This window comes from Camelus ferus, chromosome 4 (genome assembly GCF_009834535.1).
Source record: "Camelus ferus isolate YT-003-E chromosome 4, BCGSAC_Cfer_1.0, whole genome shotgun sequence".
Taxonomy (NCBI): Eukaryota; Metazoa; Chordata; class Mammalia; order Artiodactyla; family Camelidae; genus Camelus; species Camelus ferus.
Genome location: NC_045699.1, coordinates 47677240 through 47694834, shown reverse-complemented (window position 1 = coordinate 47694834; position 17595 = coordinate 47677240). Strand labels below are relative to the sequence as shown.

General features: G+C 36.1%; 1 protein-coding gene across 2 annotated transcripts in view; it reads left to right on the top strand.

Annotated features, from left to right (window-relative positions):
* The window catches only part of TEX10 (testis expressed 10), a 45311-nt gene extending 29109 nt beyond the window's left edge, over positions 1–16202 (top strand). For both annotated transcript variants that reach the window (XM_032478082.1, XM_032478081.1), the window contains exons 12-15: positions 10436–10516; positions 12112–12293; positions 14366–14576; positions 15985–16202. In XM_032478082.1, the coding sequence (XP_032333973.1) occupies positions 10436–10516; positions 12112–12293; positions 14366–14576; positions 15985–16098 (588 nt within the window). In that variant the 3' untranslated portion in view covers positions 16099–16202. The remainder of the gene's footprint in view (positions 1–10435; positions 10517–12111; positions 12294–14365; positions 14577–15984) is intronic.
* Positions 16203–17595: the final 1393 nt, after the last annotated feature.

Sequence of the window (17595 nt, the reverse complement as noted above, 5' to 3'; positions counted from 1 at the left end):
AGGATAAAAGATCAGCCCTATAACTCCAATTTAAAACATGTCAGTAATTAATTTAGACTTGTGATTTTAACTTGAATTTCACTATAAACAGTGCTGAAACTTAACATATTAAGATTAATCATATTTATAAGTTAAATTTATTAAATATTTAAGATTTACTATAACATTTGTGACGGTCTGACAGAAAACTGAACTACTTAACAAATACTGAATATATTAAAAGTTATTTAAACAGTTTAAAATTTTTAATGTTTATAAAAGGAATAAAATATAATCAAAGTCCCTCTTTAAAATGATTGCTTAAATTTACTATCTAAAAAATAACATGTGTAAGCTGAACTTTAAAACTTAAGAAAAAATTAGGGTTGTAAATTCAACTTTAATACACTACATACTAATTCTTAAAACCAAAGGAACTCCCGAATAATCTTTTCTGTTCAGGAAAAGGCCACTTTCAAGGATTCCAAATCCTACTTAACTCATACTCATCCTTCAATTTCCAAGTCAAAATTCTTCCTTTTCTTTCCTTTCCTCTTTTCCATAATAGATTTATCCTATCTATCCTATGCTAGATAAAAGAGAATAAATTTGTCTCTATCATTCAGATTGCTAATTTATTCTATTCTAGTGGCATAACTTTTAATGAAAACCATTCCTCTTTCAGAAACAAACATCTCCTATCCATGGATCATAAGCACTTTTAGAACAGGGATTGTATCTTATACGATACTACTCTACGTCTCTAAAAATCTTATACATGGCAATCCTAATATGTAGTAAGTACTGGTGGTTGATGAACTAAATTCTAAGAGTCACGAGTTTCTTTTTAAAATCATATTTAAAAAAAACTCGTGACTCTTAGAATTTAGTTCATCAACCACCAGTACTTACTACATATTAGGATTGCCATGTATAAGATATTTTTAGAGACGTAGAGTAGTATCGTATAAGATACAATCCCTGTTCTAAAAGTGCTTATGATCCATGGATAGGAGATGTTTGTTTCTGAAAGAGGAATGGTTTTCATTAAAAGTTATGCCACTAGAATAGAATAAATTAGCAATCTGAATGATAGAGACAAATTTATTCTCTTTTATCTAGCATAGGATAGATAGGATAAATCTATTATGGAAAAGAGGAAAGGAAAGAAAAGGAAGAATTTTGACTTGGAAATTGAAGGATGAGTATGAGTTAAGTAGGATTTGGAATCCTTGAAAGTGGCCTTTTCCTGAACAGAAAAGATTATTCGGGAGTTCCTTTGGTTTTAAGAATTAGTATGTAGTGTATTAAAGTTGAATTTACAACCCTAATTTTTTCTTAAGTTTTAAAGTTCAGCTTACACATGTTATTTTTTAGATAGTAAATTTAAGCAATCATTTTAAAGAGGGACTTTGATTATATTTTATTCCTTTTATAAACATTAAAAATTTTAAACTGTTTAAATAACTTTTAATATATTCAGTATTTGTTAAGTAGTTCAGTTTTCTGTCAGACCGTCACAAATGTTATAGTAAATCTTAAATATTTAATAAATTTAACTTATAAATATGATTAATCTTAATATGTTAAGTTTCAGCACTGTTTATAGTGAAATTCAAGTTAAAATCACAAGTCTAAATTAATTACTGACATGTTTTAAATTGGAGTTATAGGGCTGATCTTTTATCCTAATAGTCAAAATTGTCTTATATGTTACAGATAAGTAAACTAAATATGTAAAAACATCATAAATGTTAATAACAAGGCTTAGAGTCTCTAAAATATTTATACAATTAATTTATTTCTTCAGTTTCTTTCCTTGCTTTGAAAGGTGCTTGCCCAGTAAGAATGGATTGTCATCCCAAATAACCAGATTTTTTTTTTCCCCAAATAATTTTGGTTTGAATTTTTCTTGCAAATTCTGAATTTATTTTCTCTGCTGGCTAGTTTTGTTTATGATTCAGAAGGCTTCTGGCTAGGACACTGACTATATATTCTTTTCTTGCAATTCCTAATTGCTAGGACATAAGGCTTTTTTTTTTTTTTAACCCTTTTTGTCAGTGTTCTCAGCAGGACAGTCTCTAGAGCCTATTTTCTTGCCATACCAGTTGATGTTAATCAGCTGATCCGTTTGCTTCTTTGTTTCTCTTCCTGGATCCTCTTCATGTTCTTCCTATCCCTGAGGGCTGTACCTTCATAGATATTTAACACATCTCTCTCATGGTTATGTTTGATCACAACACTCAGGTCATGCCAATGACATTTTCTTCTCTTTATTACCCTGGTCCTGGTACCGTGTTCACATGTAGCTTCTCAAAATATATTGGATTTTAAAAAGTGAAAAATAATGAATTGGATAACTAACCAAATTATTTAATATCTGAAATTTTATCTTACTCCATTCTAAATGAAGAGAGCTAAGAAAGGTAGAATGAGATTAAAGCCTTGAATACTAGATTTGGGAGTTTGGGTTTGCCAAAAGTAGTGAAGTAGTTGTTTTGTAGGACAGACTGTTTCTAATGTATTTAAACTACCATGATGTATTGGAAAAAACATTGTGTGAGGATTAGTGGGCCCCAGATTCAAGGCATAGGTTTGTCAGTGTCTAGTTTGGTAACTTGGACAGCTCCAATAACCTTTCTCTAATTTTTCATAAGCATGTCATCTGTGTAAAGCCAAGGCACAATTGTCATGAAAATGTGATCAGCTATATTTCTGAGTGAACATTTTGCAAGAACATTTATTATACTTCAAGGTTGCTGTCTTTGAAATGTTAAGACTTAGATTGTTAAAATCTGAAAGTTTCACTTTTAATTTTTGAAGTTCTTAAGTGAAGATTCCAATTTTATTTTGGATAAAATTTGCTATATTTAAGTTGGCCTTTTCATTTGAAATTATTTGAAATATACATAGTTTTTGACATCCTTAGTGTAAAAATTTATTTTTTAATTATTTTATTTGAAAAAGTTACTAGAGTGGGATTGCTTAGTTATTTTGTTGTAGTTTTATCTACCTAGGCTGAAGTGATTTTTTTTTAATCAGAACTTTTTTTTTTGAGTATGTATTATTCACAAAGTACAATTTTAGAAGAACAGAAGGATAATAGTAAAAAGTATTCTTCCATTCCCTATCTCCCAGCCCCCATTTTTCCCTTCTTAGTTTCTAAATGTATTCTTTTAGATAACTTCTGTGTCTTCACAAGTGATTACTTGTATGTATGTGTTTGTTTTTCCCCTTTTACAGAAATAAAATACTCTATAAACTGATTTGGACCTTGCAGTTTTCACGTAGTATCTTTGTGATCATTTCTTCTGAGCGCGGAAGGAAGAATTATATGACCTTGCTATTAATTATGTAAACAGTAGTTAACAGGGAAAGATCATAAAGGGAAAAGGAATCTCTGGACAGCAGTACCATTCTCAAATGGAGATTTCTATTCCAGAGCCAATGAAAGATTTTAAGGTTAATGTTGTCATTTATAAAATTTTGTATGGGAGTAAAAGCATATTTTTTAACTTGGTTAAGTTCTGAAGAGTAATAATAAAACATTAATCCAGTTAAAAAAATAAAACAATTTTTTTGAAAGCATTATGTACCTTTCCCCTGCCCCTTTAGAGTAACACTATCTTAAATTTTATCATATTCTTGCTCCTTTATAGTTTTGCCATATTAGCAAATAACTTCAACCTCTTACTTAGTTTTACATGTTATTGAACTTCTTAAAAGTGAAATTGTATTTTTCAGTAATTTGCTTTTTATTCATTTAGTGTACTGAGATATCTGTTAATGTATAAGCAGTAGTTCATTCTTTGTTGCTGTGTAGCATTACATTGTAATTAGATATCATAATTGGTAGCTTCAGTATTTTTAGCATTCCATTTTGTCCCCACTTTTGGCATGTTGGCTATGCCTCTTTGTTTTGTTTTTAAGTGTGTGTTCTTTAAGTTAATGTAGCCTGCCTTCTATGCTGTACCACTTCATGCCATAATACAGTGTGTAATGACATGTGAGGTCATTCTTATTTTTGTTTTTCTGTATGTAATGTGTATTTTCCCCTCTACATGCCTTTTTTCCCCTACAAACTTTAAAGATTATTCCTTTTATCACATTTTCCAGCAGTTTGATTATTTTAATACCTTCATATTATTTTGTTCATGTTTTTCTTAATTTGGTGTTTGCTGATGTTTGTTAGGTTTATAGTTTATTGTGTTGGGGAAAATGTCAGCCATTATATGTTTGACCACTTGATATGGTTCTGCAAGCATTTGAGACTTTTTTTTTTTACCTTTTATGGTCTATTTCAGAAAGTATGCTGTCTTCAAGTTCACTGATTTTTTTCTGCAGTATCTAATCTACTCTTAAATCTAACCACTGATTTTTTTTAAGACTTTTTAAAGAGAAGTTTTAGTTTCATAAAAAAAATTGAAGGGAAGGAACAGATATTTCTTATATACTCCCTCCCCCCGACACATGGCATAGCCTTCTCCATTTGTTAAAATAATGGATCTATGTTGATATAATCACCCAAGTCCATAGTTTATGGTTCACTCTTGGTGAACCCCATTCTGTGGGTTTGGACAAATGTATGATGACATGTATCTATCACTATGGACTCATAGAGAGTATTTTCATTGCCCTAAAAGCCTGTTCATCTCCCTCCCCTGCCCCAACCCTTTGGCAACCACTGATCTAATTGCTATCTCCATAGTATTGGTTTTTGCAGAATGTCATATATTTGGAACCATGCGGTATATAGCCTTTTCAGATTAGTTTCTTTCATTTAGTGATATTTATGTAAGGTTCCTCCACGTTTGTTTCATGGCTTCATAGCTCATTTCTTCTTAGCACTGAATAATATTCCATTGTCTGAATGTACCGCAGTTTATTTATCCATCTACCTTCTGAAGGATATCTTGGTTACTTTCAAATTTTGGCAGTTTTGAACAGAGCTGCTATAAACATCTGTGTGTAGGTTTCTGTCTGTACATAAGTTTTCAGCTCCTTTGGGTAAATACTAAGGAGAGCAGTTGCTGCATCATATGGTAAGAGTATGTTTAATATTGTAAGGAACAACCAAAATAATGTTCCACAGTGGCTATACCATTTTGCATTTCCACCAGCAATGAGAGTTTCTGTTGCTCCATATCCTTGTCAGCATTTGGTATTGTCAGTGTTCCAGATTTTGGTCATTCTAATAGATGTGTAGTAGTATCTCATTATTATTTTAATTTGCATTTCCCTGATAACATATAACGTGGAACATCTGTCCATATGCTGATTTACCTTGTGTCTTCTTTGGTAAGGTGTCTGTTATGGTCTTTGGCCCATTTTTAAATTAGGCTGTTTTCTTATTGTTGAGTTTTAAGAATTCTTTGAGTATTTTGGATAACAGTTCCTTATCAGATGTGTCTTTTGCAGAGGTTTTCTCCTAGTCTGTGGCTTTTATTTTTGTACTCTTGACATTATCTTTTGTAGAACAGAAGTTTTTTTTTTTTAACTTCAGTGACATCCAGTTTATCAGTTATTTTGTTCATGCATTTTAGTTTTGTATCTAAAAACTCATCACCATACTCAGGGTCATCTACATTTTTCCTCCTGTTACCTTCTTAGAATTTTATAGTTTTACATTTTATGTTTAGATCTGTTGTGATCCATTTTGAGTTAATTTTTGTGAAGCAGTGAAGGTCTCTGTCTAGATTCATTTTTTTTTTCATATGGATGTCCAGTTGTTGCAGCATCATTGTTGAAAAGACAATCTTTGCTCCCTTGTCAAAAGATCAGTTGACTTTGTGGTTCTATTTCTGGGCTCTGTTCTGTTCGATTTATTTATTTGTCTATTCTTTTGCCAATACCACACTGTCTTGATTACTATAGCTTTATAGTAATTTTTGAAATCAGTGTCAGTCCTTTGAATTGTTCTTCTTCAGTATATGTTGGCTAGTCAGTATAGTTGTCTAGGGTCTTTTGCCTCTCTGTATTGACTTTAGAATCCGTATGTGTATATCCACAAAATGACTTGCAGGTATTTTGGTTGGATTTGTATTCAGTCTATAGATCAAGTTGGGAAGAACTGGCATCTTGACAATATTGAATCTTCCTATCCATGAACCTGGAATGTCCTCCATTTGTTTAGTTCTTTGATTTTGTTCATCTGTTTTGTAGTTTTCTTCATATAGATCTTAAGTATATTTTATTAGATATTAGATTATTAGATTCATTTTTTGGAGGGTGCTAATGTAAATGTTATTATGTTTTTAATTTCAAATTCCATGTGTTCATTGCTGGTATTTAGGAAAGCAATTGACTTTTAGATATTAATGTTGTATTCTGCAACCTTGCTGTAATTGTTCCAGGATTTTTTTTTTCTATTGATTGTTTCATGTTTTCTACAAAGATGACCATATGATCTGTGAATAAAGACCAACCAATGAATTTTAAGTTTTAGATAATGTGTTTTTTTATCTCAAGAGTTTTTTTGGTTCATCTTCTGTTTCTCTTGTATTCATTTTATAATAGTTGTTTAAAGTTCTTGTCTGCTAATTCTATCATATCTGTCATTTATGTTGGTTTTTTTTCCTGTTTATGTGGCACATTTTCATGTTTCTTAACATGTAGTAGATTGTGAGTGGATATTGGACAGTAGAAATTTTATATGGTAGATTTTGCTTCCTTCTTTTAAAGAGTATTTTGCTGTGTTCTGACAGGCAGACAAGTTACTTATCAGCTTTATCCCTTAGTCTTGTCTTTAAGTTTTGTTGCAGTGGTTTATTAGAGTACGTAGCCTTTACTAAGGTGAGGATCAGTAAACTATAGTCTGTAGGCCAGATCTGGGTTGGCCCTTTTTTTGTACCACCCTTAAGCTGAGAGTGGTGTTTACTTTTTTTTTTTTAAATCAGTTGTTAAAACAGAAAAAATAACTGAAAACCAAGAATATGTGGCAGAATCTGTATGAGTCCTGCAAAGCCTAAAATATTTACTTATTTGGTCCTATTTTACAGAAAAGGTTTGCTAACTCCTGCCCTAGTGCTAATTTAGCCCTACTGTTATGTTCTCTTTCTGAGTATCAGCGGAATGACCGCGGTGTTCTATGAAAACACTCCATTCTGACTGGTTAGAAATCAGACATCTCTTTGCCCTGTTTGAGCTTTGCACACAGCTCTGCTACTGCTTTGGCCACGTGGAATTTCACTAGTGCAAGTACAGCTTTTTATTCATCAACTTACCTCAGGAGCCTGGAGCTGGCTGTCAGGCAAGAAGATAAGAATTCGACTTTGTTCTTTATTGGAGAACAGGGAATCCTGTCAACCTTTTGACCATCTTTCTGGGCTGAATTGAGAAAATAGGAGACTCAGGGGGCCTCTGAGGGGTCTGATCTCCTCCACATTTCCCAAGTTCTTAAACTACAAAAGCAGAGAGGCTTAAAAGCTAAGCCAATAACCTCTGTGACTCATAGTCCTAAGGAAATAATGATTAGCTCCAGTCCCTGGCCTGAAAGTGGGTTGGGTCTTTAGTGCGCGCACAGGCTCGCATTGCAGATTCTTGACAGCTATACCTTAGTAATAGGGACATATAGGCAGAGACCGTGAATAAAGATTAAATTTCTCCAGAGAATTGCTGAGGACCTCTGAAGACACTGAAAACTATAAAATGTTACTGAGAGATATTAAAGATGACCTAAATACATGCAGGGATATATAATGTTCATGGATAGGGAGACTCCTATATTGTAAAAAATAATAGCTAAATTAATATATAGTATAGATTCTGTAGTATAGATTCAGTGTAATCCAAAGTCAGAGCTGATGTTTTTGTGGAAATTGAAAAGGTGATTCTAAAATTAACATTGAAATGCTGAGGAACAAAAATAGCAGGACCTTGTTGAGTAAAATGGCCGGAGGGCTTATACTACCAGACATCCATTATAAAGCCGTGGTAATTAAGCAGTTGGGATAATAGGAAAAAGCAAGTGGGGCACAAAAGGACTCTGAACACAAACATGCTTCCAATCCTAGGGAACCCTTGGGTGGGCTTTAGAGGCAGCTTGGGTGAAATGAGTTTGTTCCCCCCACCCACCACCTACATAGAGGAATAGTGGGGTAGGAAGGAGCCCCAGAAGAGAAGCAAACCCCTCAAACTTAGAGAAAAATTACAACTGCAGTACAAAGAACTTCTGTTTTCTTAGACTATTTGATGTAATACCCATAGCCCATACTTTAGCATGCAGGCATACCTTGTTTTATTGTGCTTCACTTTATTGTACTTTGAAGATACTGTGGGTTTTGTTTTTTGTTTGTTTTTTTTTTTTTTTTACAAATAGAATGTTTGTGGCAACCCTGCTTTGAGGAAGTTTGTCAGCACTCATTTTTCCAATAGCATTTGTACACTTTGTGTCTCTGTGTTACTTCTTGTAATGTTTCATACTTTTTCATCGTTACTGTATTTCTTATGGTGATCAGAGATCTTTGATATTACTATTGTAATTGCTGGTTGGGGGCATCACCAACCGCACCCATGTAAGACTGCGAACTAAATAAATATTGTATGTGTTCTGACTGCTCCATCAGCCAGCTGTTCCCTCTATATCTCCCTCTCCTCAGGCCTCCCTATTCTCTGAGACACAACAATGTTGAAATTAGGCCAGTCAGTAACCCTCCAATGGCCTCTACATGTGTTCAAGTGAAAGGAAGAGTACACATCTCTTACTTAAAATCAGAAGCTAAGAATGATTAAGCTTAGTAAGGAAGGCATGTTGAAAGCTGGGATAGGCTGGAAGCTCTTGGGCCACTTAGCCAAGCTAAAGGTGCAAAAGAAAAGTTCTTATAGAAAAAAAGTGCTACTCCAGTGAACACACAAGTGATAAGTAGAACAGCCTTATTGCTAATGTGGAGAAAGTTTGGTCTGGATAGAAGATCAAACTAGCCACCACATTCCTTCAGGCCAAAGCCAAAGCCAAAGCCAAATCCAGAGCAAAGCCCCAACTCTCTTCAATTCTGTGAAGGCTGAAAGAGGTGAGGGAGCTACAGAAGCAAAGTTTGAAGCTAGTAGATGCTAGGTTCATGATGTTTAAGGAAAGAAGTTACATCCATAACATGAAAGTTCAAGATGAAGCGCCAAGTGCTGATAGAGAAGTTGCAGCAAATTATCTGAAAGATCTAGCTAAGATAATTTTTGAAAGTGGCTGTACTCCTCAACAACAGATTTTCAGTGTAAACAAAACAGCTTTATTTTGGAAGAAGATGCCATCTAGGACTTTTCATGGCTAGAAAGAAGTCAGTGCCTGGTTTTAAACCTTCAGAGGACAGGCTGACTTGTTAGGGGCCAGTGCAGCTGGTGACTTTTAGGATGAAGCTAGTACTCATTTGCCATTCTGCAAATCCTAGGGCTCTTAAAGAATTATGCTACTCATACCTGTGCTCCATAAATGAAGCAAAGCCTTGATGAAAATGCATCAGTTTACAACATGGTTTACTGATTATTTAAGCTCACTGTTGATACCTACTGTGCAGAAAAAAAGATTCCTTTCACAGTATCACTGCTCATTGATAATGCACCTGGTCACCCTAGAACTCTGGTGGAGATGTACAAGATTAATGTTGTTTTCATGCCTGCTAACACAGCATCCTTCCTGCAGTCCATGGATCAAGGAGTCATTCTGACTTTGAGGTCAAAGCATAGAGCTGTTGATTTTTGAGGATTGACAGTTCTCTTGAATTTATCTTGACTGTTCATTCTCTTCCTAGAGTGACATTCTTCTTTCTACCAGTCTTGTCTTTGTCTCTCTGCAGTTTTTCTACCCATTTCATTTTTGGTCCTGCATTCCGTTAGCTTCTAGAGTTGTGTTGTGATTCTTTGAAGGACTCAATGCTGTCCTTTCCTCTTATTTTCTTGAGAACTTAGAAAATTAAAATAGTAGAGATTTAATCCCCACCTCCCTCGTATTTTTCTTCTTTTCCTGTGGACTGTTTTCTTTTACCTTTGGGGAAAGGAGGCAGCATTATAATTACTTTGAACAGGGTATTGGTATTTTCTGGATTGTAATTTTTTTTCCTATGCTATGTTTTTCCACCAAGAAAGGGCTTTGTCAGCCCTCTGTTCACATCGCTCAGATCTTCCTGTTGTAGCACCTACTTAATAGAAATGTAGTCTGTACCTTGGTAGCTGGTAAGCTACTTGAGGGCTGTGAGACAGAAGAGTTTCTCATCCTTTCATTCCTGTGTGTAGCACCTAATAGGACTAGCTCAGTGTTCAGTAAATGTTTAATGAATGAATTATTTGGAAAATAAGCCTAAATATATGAGGCTTGATTGTTTGACCTTTAACATTTGCATCTTTAAAGTCACTTTTTGTTAAGTTTCCTCTTAATATGCAGAGTAGGCAGGTTTAAAAAAAATCTATTGAACTTGTTTCTGACCTAAAAATGTTCTGATTTGATACTGGTTTTCTTCTTTTCTGACAGACAGTTTGTCACAATTTATTGGTTATCCCTGCCCGAAGTCAGAGCTTTGACATCCTGCAAAGTGCCATCAGTAAGCATTTGGTAAATATACATAAATTTTTTGTTACACAAAAAGGCATAGAGATTCATTGGTTAAGATTGAGTTTGCCCTACCTGAGGAGACAGTGAGTGTCCAGAATTCTAAGCTTAATAATTTCGTGGCCTCTCATAGAGTGATGCTGTGAGTACTGAAAAATCTTAGTGTTCTTCCTGGCTATTACTAATTAATTCTGTGACCTTGGGAAAACCTTTTATTTTCCTGGGATCTTACTTTCTGCATCTGCAATGAAAGACCTTAAAATTGTACCTCAGGTCCTTTTGACTTAAATGGTTTAAATTAACACACGCCTGGTGTCACTCTATTGGGAATCCAACATCCAGACTTGGATCCAGTTTCCACTGAGAAGATTTGAGGTCTAAAGTAGGGATGTCACCTGTCGGCCTGGAGGCCTGCTCACTAGAAGCAGGGAGCTCAGCCATGAAACCGACTTAGTTTTGGCCAGTGGGTGTCTCTTTTCATTGGTATTAAATTCACATTAGGTATACCTGGAGTTTGCTTTTCATTTCCTTCAACATTTACACTTTGACCTTTGGCTTTTTAGTATAATAATGGATTATAATGGCAAGGGAGGGCTCCAGAAATTTATCTTCCAGGGACTCTGACTTGTTTGGATAATTTTATAGTCACATCCACATCCCCCTTTCTTTACTTCCCTTGAGTTGGAAGACTGCTGCTTTGAATTCCCAGTATTCTTTTCTCCCTGCTGTCGAACTTCCAATCCTTATACCTTGTCTCTCCAAAGACCCACACTTTTTCCTCCCTTCTACGCCAGAAATTTATGCCCTCCTTTGACTACGTTCACTATTCTAGTAAAAGATCAACATGCCAGTCAGTCTTGGCTACTTTTTTTCAGACAACTTGATGGAAAGGTTAAGACCTCAGAGCCTGCAGACTTTGTGATTACTCAGCAGTAGTTTGCAGGAGATTTAAACCATGCGTACACAGTTACAAGTTACAGTCCACCTTAATGACAGATTATACAGTAGAGTCCAGATGAGTTAACATACCTTGATGTCCCTTATATGAGTTTGGGGGAGTGAAGCAGTCAAGTGAAATCCAGGGCAGGTGTTTTCCTTAGTCATGTCTAAATGACTGGCTAAACCAAAGGGCAGGGGAAAGGATAATTGTAAAATGAACTCTGGTTTGTACATTTAATTACCTGAGATGGAGATGATACCAGTTAGAGTTTTCCAGTCTGAATAATCTAAAGATCATGTAAATGTGATGGTATCAAGATTTTCTTTGGATGCATGAAATAATCCTTTTAAATAATGGCATTTCTGGCCATCAATAGAAATTGTAATATCTAGAAAATTTTAGAAGACTGTCATGAAGGGGAGATTGTGGATTGAATCGGTATGTTTTCTTGAGTTTGCATATTTTCAGTCATTTACTGTAGCAATTAAATTCTCAAAGGAAAACAGGACCTTAAGGTGTGGTAGTTGGCATGGCATGTATTATGTATATACTAGTCTTCACTAGAAGTGACAGTTAACTCCAGTTAATGGTGTTTTGTTTTATCCTGGGGTGAGGGGCTGTTGTGAAGAGGTCATTAATCTCATTTTTCTCTGCCTAGGTTGGGCTGACTGTAATTCCAGACAGCACAGCTGGCTGTGTTTTGGGTGTTATGTGTAAGCTCCTGGATCATACGTGTGTACTTAGTGAGTCTCTCCTGCCGTTTCTGGCTTCCTGTTGCTACAGTCTTTTTTATTTTCTACTTACTTTAGAAAAAGGAGAAGCAGAACATCTAAGAAAAAGGTAATAGTTCTCATTTTTTCCTACCTGTTGGACTCCCCCAGTCAGTCAATCAGTCCAAAAAAGAGAGCTTTTCTAGAATCTAATTCTCTTACAGAGTTTGTATAAACCTAGCTAGCTTTTTCTTTGTTCTTTTATGACTCCCCTTTGTGTTGTGGCGAGCATTCCTAATTTTTGCTTTTTCCTTTAAGCTACAAATCTGAAAAGTTAGATGGCATTATAAAGTTTGAAAGTTTCCCTTATTAAAATTGCTATAGATCTGGCAAGAAGAAAAATTCTAGTTTTAGAAGGATGGGCTTATTAGTACAAGCCTTTTGTATTTTGTTTTCGGCTTCATTAGAACTAGCCATTGTGGGATTTTAAATTCTTGGATTTAAGGAAATTGTTCTAAGTTGCTAGTGTTCTTAATTAGTGCTTTTGCTCCTATATAATTTTTAGACTAAAGCTTCTAGTACAGTATGAAAGATTTCACTTTAATTTTCAAAAAGTATGCTCATATTCATGTTCATATTGGAATGCTGTTAAGAATTCATTGCAGGAGTTTTTAAAAATCTAACAGATGAGCAAATATAAGAAACTAAAATCATTCTATCACATTTTGACATTTGCCTTTCTAGTCTCTTCTGAACTTTTAAATATCATAGAAATATATCATACATATGATTGTATAAGATATTTAAATAGTTTAAAGAGTAAGTATTAACTGAACATCCACATCCATTTGCTGGACCTCCAGGTTCAGAAATGGAACCTCGTCAGCATGCACACTCTCCATTTCCCCTGCACAGATACATTTCTCTTCTCTACCCCCAGAGACCACTTTTCTGTTGATCACTTCTTGCCTTTCTATTTAAACTTTTTTTATGCATTTATAAATAATTTCATTTTGTTTTGCATATTTTAAGAATATGATATAAAGTGAATCATACTATATGTATTTTTTTTATTTATTGTCATCATCTGTGAGAGTTAACACATGTTGATTCAAAAATATATTTCATTCAGTTGTTTCTCTACACCAGAAATCAGCAAACTTCTTTCTGTAGAGTTAGGTGGTAAATATTTTAGGTTTTTTAAACCATAAAGTCTCTTGTCAGAACTACTCAGCACTACCCTGGTAGTGAGAAGGCAACATTAGATAATATGTGAATGAATGGGTGTGGCTATGTTCCAGTAAAATTTTACGTACAGATACAGGCTCTGAGCTCGAATGGCTGCGGTCTAGTACCCCCATTCTGTAGTTTCTTTTATTTTGAATGTACTATAACTTACCCATTTTACTGTCAATAGACATTTGGATTTTTTCCACTAAGTGTCTGTATTTAAAACTTTGTAGATTTCACTATTAATAATCCTTGTAAAATTTACACATAAGCATACATATGATGGTATTTTTCTTACCCATCAAACTTTAGGTCTGATAGGTCAAGAAAAGGCATCATAATTATTTAGCAAAGAACTTGTCAGGGTTCTAAAAATTTTATAGTAAGCACCCCCATTTATGAAATATATATATTGCTATTTGTCATTTCCTGCCACTTGAAATATATAGGAGCTCCTTTGTGAAACACTGGTGAGAAGTTTCAGAGATCTTCTCAGATAGAAGAACATCCTGCTTTGATTCAGTGTGGCTGGACTGAACAGAATACAGTGTATTTAATACACTTTGCCTGTTTAAAATTCTGTTTTAAAAGTGTTTTGTCTGGGTATTGGAAAGTTTGATATTACCAGAATCTTACGCATCTGTCACGATGACATTACTTAGTCACAAGGAAGTGTTGGCAGCCAGAGTCTCTGTTAAATATGATCACTAGTGCTTCGAGAATGTCCTGTTAAGCCTGGGAAAATGCTGGTTGTTAGGCTTCCTGAAACCCATAAAATCTAGGAGAGCAGCTAATTCTTCACTGCATTTGCTTGTTTAGCTCTGGTAAGACCCAGTTTTTATTAGCTTTGTGGGGTTTTACCAGAAAACACCATGTTTATTAGAAGGACATTTTTAGTTTTGGAAAGTATTGATAGGGCGGTTTTCCAGTATGTTTTGGTTCACTGTCTCGTTCCTGTCTCTGCTGTTGCAGGGACAAGCTGTGGGGGGTCTGTGTCTCCATGCTGGCTCTCCTGCCACGAGTCCTAAGGTTGATGCTGCAGAGCCTGCGGGTGAACAGAGCTGGGCCTGAGGAGCTGCCTGTTGTGGGCCAGCTGCTTCGCCTGCTGCTTCAGCATGCACCCCTCAGGACTCATATGTTGACCAATGCCATCTTGGTGCAGCAGATCATCAAGAATATCACAGTAAGAAAAGAAGCTTGGGGAACAAGGGCTTTGTACTGTTCGTACTAGATTCATGGGCATGGCGGGTGCTCCTGGGAGGCCACGGTTCCTGTGTGTTGATTGACTCTTGGGATTAAGCCCAGTGTGGTGATACCTTCTGGCTTCCCCTGCTGTCTAGTCCCTGACTGTCACATAACCAGGGGGGTGTCTTTGATCCCAGAATCAGTAATGAAAGCCTTCAAATACTCAAATGAATTAAGATGGCAGGCGGCTTAGTTGGAAAATGTACAGGCATCAGAGTCACTGCTGCCTGGATTGTGATGCAGATTATACTGATTATGATAGTTGGTGGGGTTTTTCTTTTTTACCTCTGAGCTTGTTTTCCTAGCTGTAAAAATGGGAATAATAGCAGCTACATTGGGTTTTGGTGACCATTAAATGAGATCATCCAAGTAGTTTATACCGCATCTGTATCACATTAAGTACCCAACAAATATTAGCTGTCATTAAGGATATTTCGGGGGAGGGGACAGCGCAAGTAGTAGAGAGCGTGCTTAGCATGCACAAGGTCCTGGGTTCAATCTCCAGTACCTCTATTAAAATAAATAAATTAATTAAACCTAATTACCCCTTCCCCCCAACAAAAACTATATTTAAAAAAAAGGGTATTTAGCAGGAATAAACTACAGGCCTATTTCTAGTCATTTAGTTCACTTGAAGAGAAGGATGTTGGAATTGCAGGCTTCATCTTTGTCTAATGGTTGGTTCTGTATTTACCTGGGGCAGGCAGCTCTTGTCTAGGGTTCCTTTTGTGTTTTTGGTTTGGGAGTTAAAGAGGTTTTTGGTATAGGTATTTGGGGGGGTCAGTTATTGATCGCTATTATGTAATAATACTTCAAAGAGTTTATACATGTATATAACACAGGTGTGCGTTCTGAATTTTCTTAGTAATGGAAGAAGATGCAGAAAATTCAGAAATAGTAGAAAGGAAGAAAAGTAAAGGATTTGGATTATTCTGAGGTTGGAGAACCAGCCCATCTCTATAAGGAAGAGAATGACAAACTATCTGTTGGCCCTGTAAAATTATTTTAATAGTTGATGTTAGTGCAAAGATCATGAGATGCTAGAATGCCAAGAGGAGGAAGTCCAGTATGTCGGGGTGGTTAAATGGTGAGATTTCATCAGTCCCTAGCCAGAGTAGGAGGGAAGAGCCCAACAAGAAACCAGTAGCACTTGTACTTGAGGACGTAACTAGGAATTTTGACTACCTGTGGTAATGCCCAGTTAATAGGTTCCCTTTTTCAGTGAGATTTTCTGTGGTAATTTATACATGATGATACTTTGGCAGGGACTTAGATCTTGTTTGGGTGTGAAAACTGTCAGGGAGCAGTTTTGGTACAACTCTCATTACTCTTGTGTTTCTCTGCAGACACTGAAGAGTGGAGGTGTGCAGGAGCAGTGGCTCACAGACTTACATTATTGCTTCAACATGTACATCACTGGGCATCCTCAGGGGCCCAGTGCGTTGAGTACAGTGTATTGAAAAGGCACCATGCACCTCCTGTTTGAAATTGTTTATTCACATCTAATTTTGAAAAGAGACTGATGTAATTAAATGTTTGTCATTAAAGCTGAACTTTTAAAGAAGTTGTTTATGAACTTTCCTTTGCACTGAAATAGGAAAAGTTCCTTCTGATGCACAGGCTGGCTTCCTGGACTAGCATGTGGTATGTGGCTATAAGTGGTTACAAGTGGTAGGGTATTGTGTATTTCATAGCAAGATACATACAAAATACAGAGTGATAATACGGTACCTTCTGTTACTAAGGAATTAGCTGAATCTTTGCAGTCTCTTCCAGGCGAACCTTTCTTTGTGTTCTCAGCTCCAGGCTAGTTTGGGGTTTTGTTTGGGAGTGGCTGTCCTTATCCGTCACAACATGCAGCTTCTCACTATGGAGTTCTGTTGTTTGCAGAGGATTTCTAGCCCTCTGTGCAGTGGCAAGATTTCAAGACAGTGCTATAGTTTAGTTTTGTATTTTCCTACACCTAAATCAATGCTTGGTCTGATCTAGATAATGCTTACAAAATTAGTTTCTACTAATGATCCATTATAACAACGGTTTTTAATTTCTATTATGATCATTTTCATAATAATGAAGTAATTTAACTGGCCAACTGTAAAAAAAAAAAAAAATCCAGGTAATTAACACTACTGCTTCCTACCTCTTACTGTCAGGACAGGGGTGGCTTAAAATCTTAAAATGGAAGCAGTCCTAGAAACATTTGTGAGCCTAATATGTCACTGTTTCTTCCTACTGTCTATATTCCTAGTAGCTTTGCCCTTAAAATATGTGAAAAAGCCCACAATCACTGCATTTTATTTAAACCAGGTGTTCTTAGAGACCTAGAATGCATATTTAGTAGTTTCCCCTGCCAAAGGAATGGCATTTTGACAAGGTTGCTCACCTCTGCAGGTCAGGCAGAAAATACAAGTGCAATGTTAAGGCCCGAACTGGCACCTTTTGCATGAACGATCTGCTCTGTGAACCTGCCGGATGGATTCCACGGTGCTGATACTGCTGCTGGTGCTCGGCAGTAGGAACGCCATGCACAGAGGACGTGGCAGCATCCTGTGGCCTTCAGAGGCTGACACAGGGACTGTAAATGTAAGCAGTCAACAGAGTGTACCTGTTAACAGTCTTACAAAATTTCTAAGACACTGGGTCATGATTCTGGTCTAAAAATTAAAACTGATACTGTTGTAATAACAGGATGTGGTATCTGCAATGAAGTTCCTTGCATTAGGTCCCAGAAAAGTAGTGAAATGCAGGCAGCTGCTGTAGGACAGCCTCCTCCCCATCTCATTAGTTCTTCCCTGGAGCCAACAAACCAAGCTTGCAGCAGCTGGCGGGCAGAAATCCCACCCCAGCAGCCCCTTTAGTGCTCATATTCTGAGTTTGACTTAGACTGTACTATTGATTAGGAATTCCCTCTCCAGCCGTACTGACCAGCATGGAGGCAGCCAGCTAAGCAGTTTTGC